General features: G+C 44.1%; 1 protein-coding gene across 50 annotated transcripts in view; it reads left to right on the forward strand.

The window, feature by feature from the left end:
* LOC118386927 (EH domain-containing protein 3-like) overlaps nucleotides 1–20,622 on the forward strand; it is a 39,573-nt gene extending 18,951 nt beyond the window's left edge. The window contains exons 5-15 of one of the 50 annotated variants that reach the window (XM_052523660.1): nucleotides 3,461–3,873; nucleotides 9,143–9,307; nucleotides 14,553–17,043; nucleotides 17,127–17,556; nucleotides 17,641–17,898; nucleotides 18,058–18,143; nucleotides 18,187–18,272; nucleotides 18,445–18,960; nucleotides 19,004–19,089; nucleotides 19,133–19,476; nucleotides 19,520–20,622. In XM_052523660.1, the coding sequence (XP_052379620.1) occupies nucleotides 3,461–3,873; nucleotides 9,143–9,307; nucleotides 14,553–15,083 (1,109 nt within the window). In that variant the 3' untranslated portion in view covers nucleotides 15,084–17,043; nucleotides 17,127–17,556; nucleotides 17,641–17,898; ... (4 more) ...; nucleotides 19,133–19,476; nucleotides 19,520–20,622. Of the gene's footprint in view, nucleotides 1–3,460; nucleotides 3,874–9,142; nucleotides 9,308–14,552; nucleotides 17,044–17,126; nucleotides 17,557–17,640; nucleotides 17,899–17,972; nucleotides 18,000–18,057; nucleotides 19,090–19,132; nucleotides 19,477–19,519 lie in introns of those variants that run through there. The other 49 variants (XM_052523662.1, XM_052523663.1, XM_052523667.1 and 46 more) reach the window with 49 other exon arrangements.
* Nucleotides 20,623–21,387: the final 765 nt, after the last annotated feature.

Raw genomic sequence — 21,387 nt, forward strand, 5'->3', positions numbered from 1 at the left:
TCCTGGATCTGATATTCCAATCACTTTCTATGGCTTCTGAAGCCCAAGTGTAGGCAAATTCACAGCGCTAGTTGACTAGCTGTTTGTGTGTTCAGTTCGGTTGCAAGTCAATGACGTGAGGAAAGTGGGATTTTTTATGTATCTTACACTTGTTACCTTTGGATAGACTGGACATGGACATTAGGACAGTGTCACTCTTAGGTAATTAGGTAGCAGAACAGACAGACAGAAGATTGGTTCCAGGTTGGTGGACTGTATGACTTCGTTCATTTCTTGCCTTGGCATCGTGTTCTCTGTAGCAAGCCCACATTCACCATGCTTCCAATAACAATAGATTGCTCACTGTCTTCATTATTCATTTATAGTTAAACTGCTTGAGAAAAAAAAAAGAAACCCGCACACTGCTCTTGCTACTCTCACTGCTTTTTAAGCTTTACCTAAGGCTTAATAAAGAGCAGTGTGCAGGTTTCTTATTTTTTCTCATCTTATTCAACTGTTTTCATGCACCTGCAAAAAAGATTGCTCAGCTCGGATGTGCGAGTGCCTTTTGAATTATAGTTAAACTACTTGAAACATGGTAATTCTTTATTCGGCTATGGCTGTTCACCCACATAACTTTGTTCTACACTTTGGTTTTATCTTACCTTATTTGAGTCAGCACAGCTGTGTTTATGCATGTGTGTGTGTGTGTGCGCGTCTGAGTCTTGGCGTGTTTAAGTGCGTGATGTGTAACTGTGTGGGGGGGGCTGTTCTTGAATCTCTCTGACGCCTGTCTCTCAGAGTGTGAATGTTACTGTTTCTCTTGTTGCTGTAGCAACCCCACAGGAAATGTGGTCGCAGTCTTCGTTGTTTGTGTGTCATCTTAACTTATTGAAATACAATGGGTTGGTAAATAGAAGTTATACCAGGAGCTGTCTACAAGCAGAATACAGAGTGCTCTTATTTCCACCTGTAATTTCTTTTAAACCTCTTTTCTTCAACATTTTGGTTTTCTGTTCTGTCAGGACCCTGACTGTGTTTCAGTTCTGGAGAGATTCATTACTAGACTGTATTATGATTATCACAATGTACAACATTCACCCACACATATCCATGTTGACTTGAAGCTCTGAACCCCCCCCCCCCTTTTCATAAATTTCATTTTTCACCTGTTTGTGTCTCCTTTCTTCCTGTGTACAGCTGCGAATGAACATGGACCCGGCTACAGCGAGTATCATAAATGCCCATACGGAGGTATTGTAGTGAAAGTCCGACTTTAAACAACCGCAGTGTTAACCAACGCAGCTTGCCTATACTACACTATGGGATTTCTGCAGTGCTGCGTCAAGCCAGGCCTAAAATAACTGGGTCCCTTGACATTAACAGCTTACTGTGCCCCACCGTTATAAATCAGTGCCATAATGCCATGGTCCTCCAACCAGTTTCACTGCTCTTATTGTCCTGCCCATTATTCACGTATGGTCTTTGACCCACTGTACTGCTGCCTATATTTCGCTCCAGAGGCAAAGGAGCCGTGAGTGTTTATTTCTGTTTAAGCCCTGACGGTAATACCGGTTGTTGATCCATAGTCAATAGTACGTCTAGTCAAAGGGTATGGAGTAGCAAGTAACCACTAATGATAAAATACCTCCTACGAAAAGGTGAGAAAGGTGTTCAGAAGGTAACGATAAAGGCCCATAGTGAAACTACCAAATCATCAGGGATGAGGCCTCTGCGTTTCTATCCTGTATCGGCATGGAATAAAATCCTTCCCTGGAAACATGGCCCTGGCTGCTATATTCCATGCCTCTGATTTGAGCGACATTAACACACTAATCCCAGCTTCTGGTACAGTACCTTCTCCAATTCTGTGGAAGTCTTCCCCTCATCTGTAAGTGCACCAAGGTAAGGAGGAGCTCTGCCATGCACCCCTGGAGTTGGAGTAGGGTTGGAGAAGGGTTGGAGAAGGGTTGGAGTAGGGTTGGAGTAGGGTTGGAGAAGGGTGGTTAAGTGCTCCATGAAACAGGTGTTTCACTTTATAGATGCTATGTGTCTTGATATTGAAATGCATCTCAGCGCAAACAGCTTGAGGTTGTTGTTACTGTGTCTATGATGTGCCTATGCACAAACAATAGAACTGAAATGGAAGTCCCGGGTTGTCTTCTATTATTTTTGATTTCATAGATCACTCCATTGTCTGGATTTGCATTCACCAACTTTGACACGTGTGCTTTAAACAGATGCTTTGTTTTCTTCAAGGTGTACTCATAAGCTATGTTTCTTTATTCTCGTCATAATCCTATGTCACACATGCTGTGTGTAGTTCCCTGACCCATTGTTATATTACAGCACACACATTCATTTTTCTGTAGTCAAGCTCTTTGAGCAGAACCTTTTTTTTATATTCGTAGTTTTTATTATGTGATTTTCCCCAGTTAGAGTTAGGAATGGAATGGAGAGAGAGAGAGTGCGGTGCCCAAGGTCAACTCTCTGACTTACTGGCTGACTGCAGGTCTGCTTCCAATTAACACAGTGAAATACTCTCCCCATCCAATGGAAACTCTTCTTTCAATGGCATTCAAATACGATAGCCATGTCCACCACTGATTTCTTGTCAATGGGAGACTTAACTACTTTCACGACTAGGAATACATGCTTTGATAATGGACTCGTCCATTAGTACTCATCACCTGCTGCTATCTAGAGACAAGAGTACATTTTAATTTCTCTGGAGCTGAAATCTGTTTTCCCCCGACAGCTCTCTTCGTCTCTGGGCTTCTCGGATCACTGGCTTCAGATTAGACAGCTAATTGCTCCATTAGATTAGCAGTTGTTTGGGGGAATTCTCCTTCTCGCCTGAAATGCCTGTCTTTCTCTCTCCCTCCCTATCTGCTGCTGGGAGATAGGTGCACGAGGAGAATAAAGTGGGTCAGTCACCCGCTTAGTGTAAAACCTGTTATCCAGCTAGCGAGGTTGAGGGTAGGAGAGGAGGAGGAGGTCATGAAGCCATATGCTGAGTCATTCAGCCCCTTCTTGTCCTTCCCTGCTCCTCAGACTGGGGTTAAAGAAAGCACCCTCATTCTCCTCAATCCACTGTATTAGCATGAAGTGATGACATAGTTAAGCGAGAAGTGAGGACAGGACAGATTAATATTGGCTTTAGAAATCCTGTTCTCACTGCATAACGGTAAGAAAAGGGAGAGGCGCGAAATGATTGACCATTGGATCATGTTTTTCAGGCTATCTCAGATAGTGGTTTTAACTGTTGTCTTTAGGAATTTATGACGTGTCATACTGTTTGTCCTCTTGAGCAATAGCAGGCCTCCCAAGTTTACAACATTCTTCTGGCTACTTAGCTGGATGCCACTGGATCGCTCTGGCCCTCCAAGAGTCTGTACTGTTGATGTTCTGCTGGTTGTTGACCCTGCCGGTAGTTGACCCTGCCTATCTCCCTCCACTACCCCTCGCCCCCCCTCTCCAGGCTATGACTTCGCAGCCGTTTTAGAGTGGTTCGCAGAACGCGTGGACCGCATCATCCTCCTGTTCGACGCCCACAAGCTAGACATCTCAGACGAGTTCTCGGAGGTCATCAAGGCCCTGAAGAACCACGAAGACAAGATCCGGGTGGTTCTTAACAAGGCTGACCAGATCGAGACCCAGCAGCTGATGAGGGTTTATGGCGCCCTCATGTGGTCGCTGGGGAAGATCGTCAACACGCCCGAGGTCATCCGTGTCTATATCGGGTCGTTCTGGTCACACCCATTGCTCATCCCTGACAACCGTAAACTGTTTGAGGCGGAGGAGCAGGACCTGTTCAAGGACATCCAGTCACTGCCCCGCAACGCTGCCCTCAGGAAGCTCAACGACCTCATCAAGAGGGCACGGCTCGCTAAGGTAAGCTCTGATTACATGCACGCACACATTCTCTCAGAAAAGAGTGGAAAGTACTCCTAAGCACAATGTCATTTTCGTCTGACTAGAAAGTTCTCTTTTTATTAAGTATTAAGTCATTTTTCCAAAAGGTCATTTTTTAAAAGGTCTTTGAATGGAATAGAATCTCAAGAGACACCACACAGTTGCCCTGACTGACCAGGAACTACAATACAGTAGACTCACTATGCAAGAGTAATGAGTGCAATCACACCCACTTTGTTAGGATACGATAACCTTCCCCTACTAAGCGAGCTGCCAACCCTCTCCCCAGGGGAACATTATGTGACTGCGTGGTGAGTTGAAGGCTGGTGCAGTGGCTGTACCTGGGTACCTTCACAGCTGAGCTACACTCTAATAGAGTCATAAAGCATTGGTGGCACTGAGAACCCAAAGTCATACCACATCAACTATCAGTCATCGGTCACTACTGTTCACTTGACATAGAGACTTGATTGCAAGTGGGTTTGAGACGCAGTTGGTCATGGACAAACCTTAACTTCAACCCCACATGTAGCTTACATTTTTTTGGGAGCATGGTTTTCTCTCAGGACACAGGAATGTTTTTATTTTTTTAATTTTACAACTCACATCATGCAGTTTGGAAACAAATCCTATTTTTATTTGATTTTTTTACACGTCAACAAAAAACTGTTGGGCGATGGTGATAATTTTACAGCAAAAGAAATCATTCCACAAGGACTAGGTTTTATAAGTCATTATATTGATGAATCATTTTTTCCAAGCTAGATAGAGGTGAGTTGTTCTGTGGTCAAGGCCTATTGGCTGACTGATGGACGAGCATCCAGGGATCACAGCAGTGATGAGGATAAAGACAGGTCATTCAGGCTCCGGGTGTGTCCAATACCATCAGATGATTAACATTCAGCCTCATGATGAATCTCACTCCCCATGGCTGAGTATATAACCCTCCCAGACAGCCATAAACCCCAACACCACCTTGCCTCTGTGGTGACCTAGCCGTGAGTCGTGACCATATTGTCTTGCCGCCAACTATTGTGGTGTCACAGGCAAACATGATTTGCAGTACAATATTATCGCCCTATAGCTAAACAAACAGAGGGGGTGTGTGTGATCACAAACAGTGAGGAGTGTTTAATTGATCATTATTATTATTATTTGACCATGCTGGTAATTTATGAACATTTGAACATATTGGCCATGTTCTGTTATTATCTCCACCCGGCACAGCCAGAGGAGGATTGGCCACCCCTCATAGCCTGGTTCCTCTTTAGGTTTCTTCCTAGGTTTTGGGAGTTTTTCCTAGCCATCGTGCATCTACACCGGCATTGCTTGCTGTTTGGGGTTTTAGGCTGGGTTTCTGTACAGCACTTTGAGATATCAGCTAATCTAAGAAGGGTTAAATAAATATTTTGATTTGAATTGATGAGCTTATCATAATTTCTGGGATGTCCCTGACCTTACAGTAGGATTCAACTGGATCCAGATGTGTATAGGCATGATCTGTGGCTGGGGGAGGGATGGATAGAGTGAGTTGGATAGTAGAGCCAAGCAGGGAGGTGGGGGGGTATTGAATTATGGGCAGAAAGACCTTGAGAGAGCATGAGAAGTGTTTGTTCTAAAACAACGAGACCTGGGGTGTATTCATTACGGAAACCTTTTACCGTTTAAGAAACAAACCAAAGCAAACCAAGAGTTTCTATTGGACAAATGCAGGTACTGTAGGGCCCTCCTCTACAGTACCTGGCTGTTCAACAGGATGTCCTGAAGGGTGTGTGTGTGCCTTTGCATGCGTGTTTTATCCACAGTCCATGGAATCGCACCCAGACAGGTGGCCACTTTGAGTGGAGATAGCAACCCACCCTCGACCTCCCCCTGTCCAGTGGAGGCTGCTGGGGGACCATTCCATTTACTCTCAAACTCCCTCTTTCTTTTATTCTCTCACTCTCTCAAGGCCAAATGAGGAGTGCAAGGGCACTGGACCTACCTAAAGGATTTGATTTCAAATTAGCCTTGGAGGCAACAACAGAACACCATGGAAATAAAGATTGAGCAAACTCCACTGAAATAGAGAGGATGTAGGGTCGGCCCCTTTGCCTCCAGAAGAGCCTGAATTCTTCATGGCATTCTACAAGATGTGAGAAACGTTCCACAGGGAAGTTGGTGGATGCTGCACAGGGATGTTGCTTCGGTCACTCGTTTTTCCCATTCTAACATTCAATCGAACAGCAACTCTGTCACGCCTTGGTCATAGTATTTTTGTGTTTTCGTTATATATTTGGTCAGGCCAGGGTGTGACATGGGTTTATATATTGTATTTTCGTATTGGGGTTTGTAGTATTTGGGATTGCGGCTGAGTAGGGGTGTTGTATAGGCTTGGCTGCCTGAGGCGGTTCTCAATCAGAGTCAGGTGATTCTCGTTGTCTCTGATTGGGAACCGTATTTAGGTAGCCGGGGTTTCTCTGTGTATTTCGTGGGTGATTGTTCCTGTCTCTGTGTAGTTTCACCAGATAGGCTGTAATTAGGTTTCACGTTCCGTTTGTTGTTTTGTATTTGTATAGTTATTTCATGTGTCGCTTTTTTCATTAATGTCATGAGTAACCACCACGCTGCATTTCGGTCCGACTCTCTTTCGACAAACTCAGAACGACGTTACAAACTCAGAACGCCTTGATGCCTGTCTGCCTGCTTTATATAGCAAGCCATGGCCACGTGACTCCGTCTGTAGGAGCGATACCTTTCCGTGAATGGAGTGGTGTATAAACTGGCCAGTTTGAGTGTATATAGGCTACATGTACATTAGGTTTTGTTGTGTTCCTTGAGCAAAAACAAAGAGGTTCTGTTCGAATGCCTTCACTTCTCTCTGAACTTGCTGTTCAGTTTCCGCAGGAGCTGATTTTCCAAGTGAATAGAATCTGTCCTGGCTCTCTTTGCAGAGCAGTCCAACACAGCTAAAAAGATGCTCACAGGCGGCCGAGGAAGGCAGGCCTCTGTTCAGTTTGAGGGACACACATCTGAAAGAGAAGTTCAATTCCTTTCTGTCTGTATGGAAAGGAATGAAGCAAGTCCATCTTATCTGACACACAGGCAAGGTACCCATCCAGCTCCCCTGTACCTGGTGACCTTTTGGGCATCAGTGATGCAGAAAAATCCTCTTAATCAGATGAATGCTGCCTCTGTTGCTCTGTCTCGCTCTCTGTGTCAAGATGATGCTTCAGGTAGACCAATCCTGTATAGTTACAAATACAAAACATCCACATATTTAATATTTCAGCAAATTCTGCTTTAGGTGGAAACTTCATATCACTGACATTACAATAGCCCAGACATTCCATACTTGTTATTCTCAGATACTGAGACTGAAGTGAGTTGGTCAGATGTTCTCAGACCTAAATGTTGTCTAATGTTGAGATGATTCCATGTCTAGCTGTACCTATTGTGTACACTAACAACGTTATATGCACAGCTAATTTAGCTGCAAGGATAGCTTGCTAACATTAGCATGCTAGACTAGGCTAACGCTAACATACATAAGTTACACTATTAGATAGCTAGCTATACTAGCTGCTAAAGCCATCCATAACGACATGGTTGATCATTCATAGCTAGCTAGTTATCTCAAACTATACTAGCTAAGTTCTTTTTTACTTTTTGAAAATCTTTTGACCATCATCGTTCAATTTGTATGCACAGCTTGATTGGCCTGTATGGGTGCGACGATGCGTGACATTTTATTTAATTGGTCACTGACTAAACAACAATGAGCATTTTCTTTTCTGCCTTCAAGGGGCTCTCCAAATCTTTCCATGCCCTCATGATCTACTATTATGAATAGCCTAAAAAATTGTACTCTTTAATAGATGTTTTTAAAAAGGTAGCAAAGTACAATACTACAAAACATTTGAAAGTAAAATGGCTTGCCTTTTTGAAAAATACAAAAGAAAGTACAAGTTCTTGGAAAAGGTACTCAATTCCTGTAACGAGAGTATTTGTAATTCGTTATTTTCACCCCTACACCTACTATTGTTAAATTGCTTTTATTCCTCATTGAACACAGTCAATAATGTCTCGGAGCAACTGTTAAATATCAACAAAAACATTGTGGCCTTGGATTTGAGTTGCTGTTGCCATTTCACTGCTTGAAACTTGTTTTCCACTTTTAGTATGCCTTATCTCAGCAATCAGGCGTCTTTTATTTTTTAATCTGTAGTTCTCTTTTAAAATCCACATTCCATATTCAGTATTCAATCACTCAATCAATCAAATCTATTTATAAAGCCCTTTTTACATCAGCTGATGTCACAAAGTGCTATACAGAAACCCAGTCTAAAACCCCAAACAGCAAGCAATGCAGATGTAGAAGCACGGTGGTTAGGAAGAACTCCCTAGAAAGGCAGGAACCTAGGAAGAAACCTAGAGAAGAACCAGGCTGTGAGGGGAGGCCATTCCTCTTCTGGCTGTGCCAGGTGGAGATTATAAGAGTACATGGCCATTTAAGGCCAGATTGTTCTTCAAGATGGTCAAACATTCATAGATGACCAGCAGGGTCAAATAATAATCACAGTGGTTGTAGAGGGTGCACCTGGTCAGTGCCTCAGGGGTAAATGTCAGTTGGCTTTTCATAGCTGAGCGGTCTAGAGGTCGAGACAGCAGGTGCGGTAGAGAGCGAGAGAGTATTGCATTCAGATATAGCATACATAACATGTGAAGTTCTTCTTTCATGGTGAATTGTCTCTCAGAAATCTCCAGGAGAGTCAGTTGTTGTTTTTTTCGCCTTCCCCTCTCAGTTTTAGGAAACCCTAAGGAAGGGAACCTCTTGAGTAGCCGGATGTGGTACTTGCTACATGCACCCTCATAAAACTGCTTTAAGTGCTTCCTTCCTGTTTGAATGTTTAAAATATCAGGCATTTCTTTTCAATGACTTTGGGAGATAAGGGAAACATTAAAGAGCCCTTTGTGGCACAACAGACACATAAACAAAATTATGACCCGCTTGTAACGCCAGGGTAGTGGGTTCGATCCCCGGGACCACCCATACGTAGAATGTATGCACACATGACTGTAAGTCGCTTTGGATAAAAGCGTCTGCTAAATGGCATATATTATTATTATATTATGACCCAAGAGGAGCTGGCAGCAACCCCTGTATGGGTCCCGAACCAGCATTTGGGAAACACTGCATTACTTGCGTGATGTCTCTCTGCCCCACTTGGTATTACCAGTCCTGTTGTTTTCTGCTGTCTCGTTGTAGGTCCATGCCTACATCATCAGCTCTCTGAAGAAGGAGATGCCAAGTGTGTTTGGAAAGGAGGGCAAGAAGAAGGAGCTGATCAACAGCCTGGGAGAGATCTACAGCCGGATTGAGAGAGAACACCAGATCTCCCCTGGAGACTTCCCCAACCTCAAGAAGATGCAGGTGAGATAGACACACTCCTGTGTAAGGTATAAGAGTAGATGTACACTACCATTCAAATGTTTGGGGTCACTTAGAATGGCAGATTTTTTTATGGAATATCTACATAGGCGTACAGAGGCCCAACCATCACTCCTGTGTTCCAATGGCACGTTGTGTTAGCTAATCCAAGTTTATTATTTTAAAAGGCTAATTGATCATTAGAAAAACCCTTTTGCAATTGTTAGCACAGCTGAAAACTGTTGTTCTGATTTAAGAAGCACCAAAACATGCCTTCTTTAGACTAATTGAGTATATGGAACATCAGCGTTTGTGGGTTCAATTACAGGCTCAAAATGGCCAGAAACAAAGTACTTTCTTCTGAAACTCGTCAGTCTATTCTTGTTCTGAGAAATGAAGGCTATTCCATGCGAGAAATTGCCAAGAAACTGAAGTTCTTGTACAACGTTGTGTACTACTCCCTTTACAGAACAGCTCAAACTGGCTCTAACCAGAATAGAAAGAGGAGTGGGAGGCCCCAGTGCACAACTGAGCAAGAGGACAAGTACATTAGAGTGTCTAGTTTGATAAACAGACGCCTCACAAGTCCTCAACAGGCAGCTTCATTAAATAGCACCCGCAAAACACCAGTCTCAACGTCAACAGTGAAGAGGCGACTCCGGGATGCTGGCCTTCTAGGCAGAGTTCCCCTGTCCAGTCTCAACGTCAACAGTGAAGAGGCGACTCCGGGATGCTGGCCTTCTAGGCAGAGTTCCCCTGTCCAGTCTCAACGTCAACAGTGAAGAGGCGACTCCGGGATGCTGGCCTTCTAGGCAGAGTTCCCTGTCCAGTCTCAACGTCAACAGTGAAGAGGCGACTCCGGGATGCTGGCCTTCTAGGCAGAGTTCCCCTGTCCAGTCTCAACGTCAACAGTGAAGAGGCGACTCCGGGATGCTGGCCTTCTAGGCAGAGTTCCCCTGTCCAGTCTCAACGTCAACAGTGAAGAGGCGACTCCGGGATGCTGGCCTTCTAGGCAGAGTTCCCCTGTCCAGTCTCAACGTCAACAGTGAAGAGGCGACTCCGGGATGCTGGCCTTCTAGGCAGAGTTGCAAAGAAAAAGCCATATTTCAGACTGGCCTATAAAAATTAAGATGGCGCCAAAGAACATGGCTGACGTTTTACATTCTCCCAACCAATTGTGCTATTTTGTTTAGTTTTTTTTTGCATTTTGTGTAACATTTTTTTTTTTACTTATTGTGTACATAATGCTGCTGCTACAGTCTCTTATGGCCAAAAAAATAAATTCTGGACATGAGAACAGCAATTAATCACCGCGGACTGGAGGAAACTTTTTCCTTTAACGAGTCCGACGAGAAGAATATCCTGCTTTCACTGGAACAGGCCCAGATTCGGGCAGCCTTCTGAGAAATCCGTAGGCGAGTGAGTAAACTCCTACTGCCATCCGTTCTTCTTGCTAACGTTCAATCATTGGAAAATAAAATTGATGACCTACAATTGAGATTATTTTACCAACGTAACATCAAAAACTGTAACATTTTATGTTTCACCGAGACGTGGCTGAACGACGATACGGACAATATAGAGCTAGCAGGATTTTCCATGCACCGGCAGAGCAGAGACGCTACCTCTGGTAAGATGAGGGATGGGGGTGTGTGTATTTGTCAATAACAGCTGGTGCGTGATGTCTAATATCAAAGAAGTCTCGAGGTATTGCCCGCCTGAGGTGTAGAGTACCTTATGATTACTGTAGACCACACTATCTACCAAGAGAGCTACAGTGGTCTCCAAAATGAATGGCACCCCTGACTGGCAATGCACAAACAATGCTTAAACAAATATAAACAATATAATTATAGAGAGAAACTCAAAATACCATCATGTGAGAAATACTGTACTTTATTAATGTTTCAATGGAACCAACCAAAATAATGTATTGATTTAATTAAAAATCAATGTCCTCCAAATCAAGGTTTCACAATTAATGTCACCCTTAAAGATTATTGTAAATAACATCTACCAAAATTAAACCTCAAATTAAATTCCACTTATTTAAGTTATCTAAGTCTTAAGGAACTATATTGAGCCATTACATCACTTCCTGTTTCATTAGGGTATACAAATGAAGTAACACACGTGCAATATCCTGCTGTCATTCCAACACCATGAAGAAAACAAAAGAACTAGCAATTCAAAAGAGACAGAGGGTCATAGACCTTCATAAATCTGGTAATTGCTACAAGAAGATCCACAAATGATTGAATATACCACTGAGCACTGTCAGGGCAATTATTAGAAAATTGTAAAGTTATGGAACAGTTGAAAACCTCACGGATAGAGGACACAAATGCATTTTGCCCCCCAGGATAGGGAGGAGGATGGTGAGAGAAGCAACAAAACCAAAACAAAATTGCAGGCCTTGGTGCCGTCTTAGGGTCACCAGGTTTCAAAAAGCTCCATCAGACGCCACCTCCACATCCACAGGCTCTTTGGAAGGGTTGCCAGAAGAAAGCCTTATCTGACCCCAAGACACAGATGCAAGCGCTTGGAGTTTGCCAAACGTAATTTAAATTAAGACTGGAAGAAGGTGCTCTGGTCAGATGAGACCATAATTGAACATTTTGGTCAGATACAGCATTGGCATGTTTGGCGTCGAAACAGAGATGCATACAAGGAGAGGCACCTCATACCCACGGTGAAATATGGAGGAGGGTCAGTGATGTTTTGGGGCTGTTTTAATTCCAGATGTCCAGGGGCACTGGTTAAGATTGATGGCATAATGAATTCTACCAAGTATCAGGCAATTCTGGCTGACAATCTGGTTGCCTCTGCCAGAAGGCTGGGACTTGGCCTTAGGTAGACTTTCCAACAAGACAATGACCTGAAACATACCTCAAGATCCACACAGAAATGGTTCTGTGACAACAAAATCAATGTTCTGCCATGACCATCTCAGTCACCAGACTTCAATCCAATGGAAAACCTGGGGGCTGAGTGGAAGAGGGCAGTTGGTAAGTGAAAACCTGTGGGCTGAGTGGAAGAGGGCAGTTGGTAAGTGAAAACCTGGGGGCTGAGTGGAAGAGGGCAGTTGGTAAGTGCAAACCCAAGAATGTGAAGGATCTTGAAAGGATCTGCATAGAGAAATGGTCCAAAATCCCTTCAAATGTGTTCCTTAACCTTGTCAATTATTACAGGAAAAGACTCCATGCTGTTATCCTTGCCAGAGGTGGTTGCACTAAGTACTAAATGAGGAGTGCCAATAATTATGAAACCTTGATTTTGGTTACATTTATATTGTATTAAATAATTGTATGATTTTGGTTGGTTCCATTGAAACATTAATAATGTACAGTATTTCTCACATGTTGGTATTTTGAGTTTCTCTATAATTATATTAATATATATTTTTTAAAGTATTGTTTGTACATTGCCAGTCAGGGGTGCCAGTAATTTTGGAGCCTACTGTATATTATTCATAGCCATCTATTTATCACCACAGAATGAAGCTGGCACCAAGACCGCTATCAACCAACTCCATAAGGCCATAAGCAAAGGAGAAAATGCTCACCCAGAAGCGGCGCTCCTACTGGCCGAGGACTTTAATGCAGGCAAACTTAAATCAGTTTTACTACATTTTTACCAGCATGTCACATGTGCAACCAGAGAAGAAAAATCCTACACCACTTTTAATCCACACACAGAGATGCATACAAAGCTCTCCCCTGCCCTCCATTTGGCAAATCTGACCATAATTCTATCCTCCTGATTCCTGCTTACAAGCAAAAACTAAAGTAGGAAGTACCAGTGACTCGCTCAATACGGAAGTGGTCAGATGACGCAGATGCTACACTACAAGACAGTTTTGCTAACACAGACTGGAATATGTTCCGGGATTCCTCCAATGGCATGGAGGAGTACACAACCTCAGTCATCGGCTTCATCAATAAGTGCATCGATTACGTCGTCCCCACAGTGACTGTACGTACATATCCCAACCAGAAGCCATTGATTACAGGCAACATCCGCATCGAGCTAAAGGCTAGAGCTGCCGCTTTCAAGGAGTGGGAGACTAATCTGGACGCTTATAAGAAGTCCTGCTATGCCCTCAGACGAACCATCAAACAAGCAAAGCGTCAATACAGGATTAAGATTGAATCCTACTACACCTGCTCTGAAGCTCGTCAGATGTGCCAGGGCTTGAAAACTATTACGGATTACAAAGGGAAACCCAGATGCGAGCTGCCCAGTGACGTGAGCCTACCAGACGAGCTAAATGCCTTTTTATGCTTGCTTTGAGGCAAGCAACACTGAAGCATGCACGAGATCACCAGCTGCTCTGGATGACTGTGTGATAACGCTCTCGGTAGCCGTTAAACAGGTCAACATTCACAAAAGTTTCAAGTTCCTTGGTGTCCACATCACCAACGAACTATCATGGTCCAAACATGCCAAGACAGTCGTGAAGAGGGCATTACAAAACCTTTTCCCCCTAAAGACACTGAAAAGATTTGGCATGGGTCCCCAGGTCCTTAAAAGGTAATACAGCTGCACCATCGAGAGCATCCTGACCAGTTGCATCACTGCATGGTATGACTTCTCGGCATCTGATAAATTGTATTTTATTTTAATGGACAAAAAATATGATTTTCTTTCAAAGACAAGGACATTTCTAAGTGACCCCAAACTTTTGAACAGCAGTGTATAATGCAGCATATGGGCTGGACAGACAACATCATAGCATGTATACATAAGAGCCAAAAAGTATGACTACAAACATGACTCGCATTGTCATGTTTACCTAGAGAGCCTGATTTGCTTTGGATAAAGCCCACAATCTGTGCTATTTTCAAGCAAACACAAATCCTCTGACTGAGCTAACAAACCAATGTTTCTGCCCTACTGGGACAAACTGCTTTGAGCCATGGTGGTCAAACAGCCCCTTTCTGATTGGCTGTGGTCAGCCATTACATCTGAACCACCCCCAGTCCATCTGGGCCTGATGAGCACTTTGTTTTCCTCACTGAGAGAAACACCATTATGACTTGGCTCAGAGTAGAGAATAAACAGCAGTCATGTTGATCCATTCTGTCATAAATGTATCTCTAATGCACAGACCAGGACAGTCATGTACCTTGTTCCAACCAACCTCACACGCATTAGAGACTGTAAAAATGTATCAACGAAGATCAGCTTGACTCTGAAAACACATCTCTTTTTAACTCTAACCTCTGCCCTCTCTTCTCTCTTATAGGAGCAACTGAACGCCCATGACCTGAACAAGTTCCAGCCCCTGAAGATGAAACTGCTGGACACAGTGGATGACATGCTGGCCCACGACATCGCCAGCCTCATGGTGCTGGTCAGGCAGGAGGAGACCAACCGACCCCAGCAAGTGGTGAAGGGAGGGGCCTTTGACGGTACCCTCAACGGGCCCTTTGGCCATGGCTACGGAGAGGGTGCTGGAGAGGGCATCGATGAGGCAGAGTGGGTGGTGGCCCGTGACAAGCCAATGTACGACGAGATCTTCTACACGCTGTCGCCGGTCAATGGGAAAGTGACGGGTGCCAACGCCAAGAAGGAGATGGTGAAGTCCAAGCTGCCCAACACTGTGTTAGGGAAGATTTGGAAGCTGGCCGACATCGATAAGGATGGGATGCTGGATGATGAGGAGTTTGCCCTGGCCAATCACCTGATTAAAGTCAAACTGGAGGGGCACGAGTTGCCCGCCGACCTCCCCGGTCACCTCATCCCCCCCTCCAAGAGGAAAATCCCTGCTGAGTAGACCCACCCCTGCATCCTCACTTCCACAGGGCACTGAAGAAGAAAGGGAGTTGGTAGGAGGAAGGGCAGGGAATGATCTTTGGGGGGTGCAGGGGTAAATTCCTCAAGGTTGGACAACCACGCTTCAACATGAAACAAAGAAAAGTTTCAACTTTGTGGTCATGCTTAGAGAGAGCAAAAAGATTGAAATTGTTGGCTTGCTCATCTGACCTATGTATGATTTTGTTTTGTTTCTTTTTTTGATTAAACTGAGTTGAAGGGGGTAAAGGTCATGGTTCAGAGTTGGGGGAACTGATATTGGACTCTTACTGACTGTACCACCTGCATGCCATATTATTAAACACCCCCACTTAGTGTGCTATCTGTGACAATAACCTGCATCACCATTGGATACATGAACCCTGTCTGTTTCTCAAGCATAAAGGATTTTGTATTTTATTTGAACCTACGTCATATCTCCCTTGGCATAAAATAGGCATGTTTCAAAAAGGATCAACTTAATCTTAATAATCTTTATTACTTATCATCTTTAAAATACAATAATGGCTCAAATGCAGTGAAATGAATCATTTTTTTTAAATAAATAGACATATTCTATTTTCTTCTTGTGAACAGGCGGCATCCTAAACATGCAGGCCCTTCGTAGCCTGACCAAGAGACTGTTACAACTGTATGGCTATCATGTCGGAAATCTGAGTTGGTAGACCTTTAAATGTATAATGTTTTGAAAGTGCTTTCTAGTAACTTGTATCCCTGTCCAATGTTTGTATGTTTATACCTGCATATTTAACCTATTATTTAGAATACTTCACTGTTGAGGGAAAGAGACTTCAATCTTTCCTTAGGTAAACAGTGCTCACTGAATGCATAACTTTTAGGTTTTAAATCAGCACTTTCATTACATTTCATTCAATTATTGTACTCAGATCGCTTCCCTCAATACTGTAGATAGCACAAAAAATAGTTACATTCTTCCTATACTGTGACTTTCAATGTTCATCATAGAGTGTATGTCTACCATAGAGACTAGGTTCTATATTTTATGATATCCACTAGTGTTGTGGTTGAGACCACTTCTGGATATGATCCACCATAAAGAATATATCATAATCCAAATACCCCGTGTTTGTGTACCTGATTGGTCAGAAACAGAAATTGAATAGGTCAAATATATATGGGTATTTTATATAGAAAAGGCCCCCTAATTGCGTGTTCAGGGCAAGTTTAATTTCGTAGCTTCAGTAATACTGGCGGTTATTACTGGGACCATGTTGGGGGAACACTGGTCTGAAAGGAGTTCTTAGGGGCAAATGATATGTTGAGAGAATATACAGCACACAGTATGAAAGGGCTCTATTCAATCCGTAGCACTGAAGATCCGCTTTATAGAGCGATTGACAATTAAAGACAATGTTCCCGTGGTCGCGGAGACTGCATTCACGGTAAACACTGCGTATATCGACTCAATCCGAATGAGAGTTTCTCCCACTATACACAAGGGTAAGTTTCTTTCCCTGGCTGATATGACTGATACTATTTTCTCCCACTGTCTGTTGCTGCTGACAGTACGCTAGGTATCCTGTTGTCATCAATCTGTTGCTGCTGACAGTACGCTAGGTATCCTGTTGTCATCAATCTGTTGCTGCTGACAGTACGCTAGGTATCCTGTTGTCATCAGTCTGTTGCTGCTGACAGTACGCTAGGTATCCTGTTGTCATCAATCTGTTGCTGCTGACAGTACGCTAGGTATCCTGTTGTCATCAGTCTGTTGCTGCTGACAGTACGCTAGGTATCCTGTTGTCATCAATCTGTTGCTGCTGACAGTACGCTAGGTATCCTGTTGTCATCAATCTGTTGCTGCTGACAGTACGCTAGGTATCCTGTTGTCATCAGTCTGTTGCTGCTGACAGTACGCTAGGTATCCTGTTGTCATCAATCTGTTGCTGCTGACAGTACGCTAGGTATCCTGTTGTCATCAGTCTGTTGCTGCTGACAGTACGCTAATCCTGTTGTCATCAGTCTGTTGCTGCTGACAGTACGCTAGGTATCCTGTTGTCATCAGTCTGTTGCTGCTGACAGTACGCTAGGTATCCTGTTGTCATCAATCTGTTGCTGCTGACAGTACGCTAGGTATCCTGTTGTCATCAATCTGTTGCTGCTGACAGTACGCTAGGTATCCTGTTGTCATCAGTCTGTTGCTGCTGACAGTACGCTAGGTATCCTGTTGTCATCAATCTGTTGCTGCTGACAGTACGCTAGGTATCCTGTTGTCATCAGTCTGTTGCTGCTGACAGTACGCTAGGTATCCTGTTGTCATCAATCTGTTGCTGCTGACAGGACGCTAGGTATCCTGTTGTCATCAGTCTGTTGCTGCTGACAGTACGCTAGGTATCCTGTTGTCATCAATCTGTTGCTGCTGACAGTACGCTCGGTATCCTGTTGTCATCAATCTGTTGCTGCTGACAGTACGCTAGGTATCCTGTTGTCATCAGTCTGTTGCTGCTGACAGTACGCTATATCCTGTTGTCATCAGTCTGTTGCTGCTGACAGTACGCTAGGTATCCTGTTGTCATCAGTCTGTTGCTGCTGACAGTACGCTAGGTATCCTGTTGTCATCAGTCTGTTGCTGCTGACAGTACGCTAGGTATCCTGTTGTCATCAGTCTGTTGCTGCTGACAGGACGCTAGGTATCCTGTTGTCATCAATATGTTGCTGCTGACAGTACGCTAGGTATCCTGTTGTCATCAATATGTTGCTGCTGACAGTACGCTAGGTATCCTGTTGTCATCAATCTGTTGCTGCTGACAGTACGCTAGGTATCCTGTTGTCATCAGTCTGTTGCTGCTGACAGTCATCCTGTTGTCATCTGTTGCTGCTGACAGGACGCTAGGTATCCTGTTGTCATCAGTCTGTTGCTGCTGACAGTACGCTGGTATCCTGTTGTCATCAATCTGTTGCTGCTGACAGGACGCTAGGTATCCTGTTGTCATCAGTCTGTTGCTGCTGACAGTACGCTAGGTATCCTGTTGTCATCAATCTGTTGCTGCTGACAGGACGCTAGGTATCCTGTTGTCATCAGTCTGTTGCTGCTGACAGTACGCTAGGTATCCTGTTGTCATCAGTCTGTTGCTGCTGACAGTACGCTAGGTATCCTGTTGTCATCAATCTGTTGCTGCTGACAGTACGCTAGGTATCCTGTTGTCATCAGTCTGTTGCTGCTGACAGTACGCTCGGTATCCTGTTGTCATCAATCTGTTGCTGCTGACAGTACGCTCGGTATCCTGTTGTCATCAATCTGTTGCTGCTGACAGTACGCTAGGTATCCTGTTGTCATCAGTCTGTTGCTGCTGACAGTACGCTAGGTATCCTGTTGTCATCAATCTGTTGCTGCTGACAGTACGCTAGGTATCCTGTTGTCATCAATCTGTTGCTGCTGACAGTACGCTAGGTATCCTGTTGTCATCAGTCTGTTGCTGCTGACAGTACGCTAGGTATCCTGTTGTCATCAATCTGTTGCTGCTGACAGTATGCTAGGTATCCTGTTGTCATCAATCTGTTGCTGCTGACAGTACGCTAGGTATCCTGTTGTCATCAATCTGTTGCTGCTGACAGTACGCTAGGTATCCTGTTGTCATCAATCTGTTGCTGCTGACAGTACGCTAGGTATCCTGTTGTCATCAATCTGTTGCTGCTGACAGTACGCTAGGTATCCTGTTGTCATCAGTCTGTTGCTGCTGACAGTACGCTAGGTATCCTGTTGTCATCAATCTGTTGCTGCTGACAGTACGCTAGGTATCCTGTTGTCATCAATCTGTTGCTGCTGACAGTACGCTAGGTATCCTGTTGTCATCAATCTGTTGCTGCTGACAGTACGCTAGGTATCCTGTTGTCATCAGTCTGTTGCTGCTGACAGGACACTAGGTATCCTGTTGTCATCAGTCTGTTGCTGCTGACAGTACGCTAGGTATCCTGTTGTCATCAATCTGTTGCTGCTGACAGTACGCTAGGTATCCTGTTGTCATCAATCTGTTGCTGCTGACAGGACACTAGGTATCCTGTTGTCATCAGTCTGTTGCTGCTGACAGTACGCTAGGTATCCTGTTGTCATCAATCTGTTGCTGCTGACAGTACGCTAGGTATCCTGTTGTCATCAGTCTGTTGCTGCTGACAGTACGCTAGGTATCCTGTTGTCATCAATCTGTTGCTGCTGACAGTACGCTAGGTATCCTGTTGTAATCAATCTGTTGCTGCTGACAGTACGCTAGGTATCCTGTTGTCATCAGTCTGTTGCTGCTGACAGTACGCTAGGTATCCTGTTGTCATCAGTCTGTTGCTGCTGACAGGACGCTAGGTATCCTGTTGTCATCAATCTGTTGCTGCTGACAGTACGCTAGGTATCCTGTTGTCATCAATATGTTGCTGCTGACAGGACATTAGGTATCCTGTTGTCATCAATATGTTGCTGCTGACAGGACGCTAGGTATCCTGTTGTCATCAATATGTTGCTGCTGACAGGACGCTAGGTATCCTGTTGTCATCAATATGTTGCTGCTGACAGTACGCTAGGTATCCTGTTGTCATCAATATGTTGCTGCTGACAGTACGCTAGGTATCCTGTTGTCATCAATATGTTGCTGCTGACAGTACGCCAGGTATCCTGTTGTCATCAATATGTTGCTGCTGACCGTATGCTCGGTATCCTGTTGTCGGCAATTTGAGTAGATGTTGCAAATGATACGGTAGCCAATAAAGGCGATCGAGCCAAGCATTTTTCATTCTGCTTCCTGTTTTTGTTTTGATTAACTTCAGTAAGACTATTTTATCTCCTGAGACAGTCCCTTTCCAGATGTCAGGGAGCTATGAATCTACATGGACACAAATCAGATGACTGTTTTCATGCACGCCAATTAAAGGGATGTATTTTGAGTCCGATTGCAGCTTCTGATTGTATCGCACCTCACATGTGCTCAACAGTTATGCTTCACATGTACACAACCCATTCAATGATAACTACATACACTGGATGCCTGCTCTGTGTTCATCACAATGACTGTAAATCCATTGTACAGCCCCTTGTAAATGAGAACACACAGTCTTCCCTGTCTAGCTGGTGGAGAATACTCAGACAGCTGCTGGGGTGGCACTCGCTGATCTATAGGCTAATGTGGTGTATCACAAGTGGAGCTGTCGGTGATGTTTGTGCAGTCACCTCTCTGAGCCATGAATATAGAGAGTTAGAAGGAGTGTGTGCCATGGGCAAATGTAAAGGGGTGTCCTGGGATATGGATCTTTTCATTCAGTTGTATTATTCATGATTAACAATGAGCGGTCTACTTGGTAAACCACAGTACCCTGCGTGTGTCTGTCTGTACCATATGTGCGTGTGTGATTAACAGACTTGCAGAAAACCAGTAGCCATGTTCATGTGTATGTTCTTCTATGTAACTGTTCTCCAGTTTGTGGGAAGTTGGATGGTGAAACATTCCGCATATTATGTTCTGCTTTGAAAACGAAATAAAGCTCATTCATTTATTACAGAGTTTATTGTGCTGTTTTCATGTGTCCCCACATGGGAGTAGACCACACTGCCTTCTGTATAAACTCTCTCATCTCGCTCGCTCGTGTCATGTCTTTCTTCTTTCTTTTCAGACTGTGTGGAGAAGAAGGGAACGTGTTTTTGTGGAGTTTAGTTGCTGGGGTTTTCCAGCCAGAGATGTGGGTCATGCTTGTTTGTTATGACTGAAGGCAGAGAGCAGCGGGAAGGGCAAGAGCTTCGAATACAGCAACCAAAACGTTGGCATGTACTGTTTTTCCCACTTCTGGAATGGACCATGGATGAGAAATTGTAAAGTTATTGTCTCTCTCCATTTCTCTGTCACCATGGATACAGTATCTAATACACATGAATTAAACAGATGACTTATTGCCTGGAAAGATGATACAGTTTGTTCACTTTATTAAGGAAATTCTGACATCGATCATACATTGGTCATACCCCCTCTGCAGAATACATCCTCTGCATCACCAACTCTATGATGTTTTCCTGTTTGTTGCATCACACTCCTCATTCCTATACATTCACATGGCTGATACATTGGACACCAGGATCGAGCCATCTAGAATGTGATGTTTGTGTGTCATGGGAGGGCAGAGAGTGGCTCCATCATCCTGGACCAAAGCAGGGAGATGGGAGATTGTCTACAGGGATCCAGTGTGTTTCCCTCTTCCCTGGCCCTGCCCTGTGTCTCATGGACATGGGGAGGTGAGTCACCTCAGATACTGCCTCTGGTCTGCACAGCATCCCA

This window comes from Oncorhynchus keta, chromosome 8 (genome assembly GCF_023373465.1).
Source record: "Oncorhynchus keta strain PuntledgeMale-10-30-2019 chromosome 8, Oket_V2, whole genome shotgun sequence".
In the NCBI taxonomy this organism is placed as follows: Eukaryota; Metazoa; Chordata; class Actinopteri; order Salmoniformes; family Salmonidae; genus Oncorhynchus; species Oncorhynchus keta.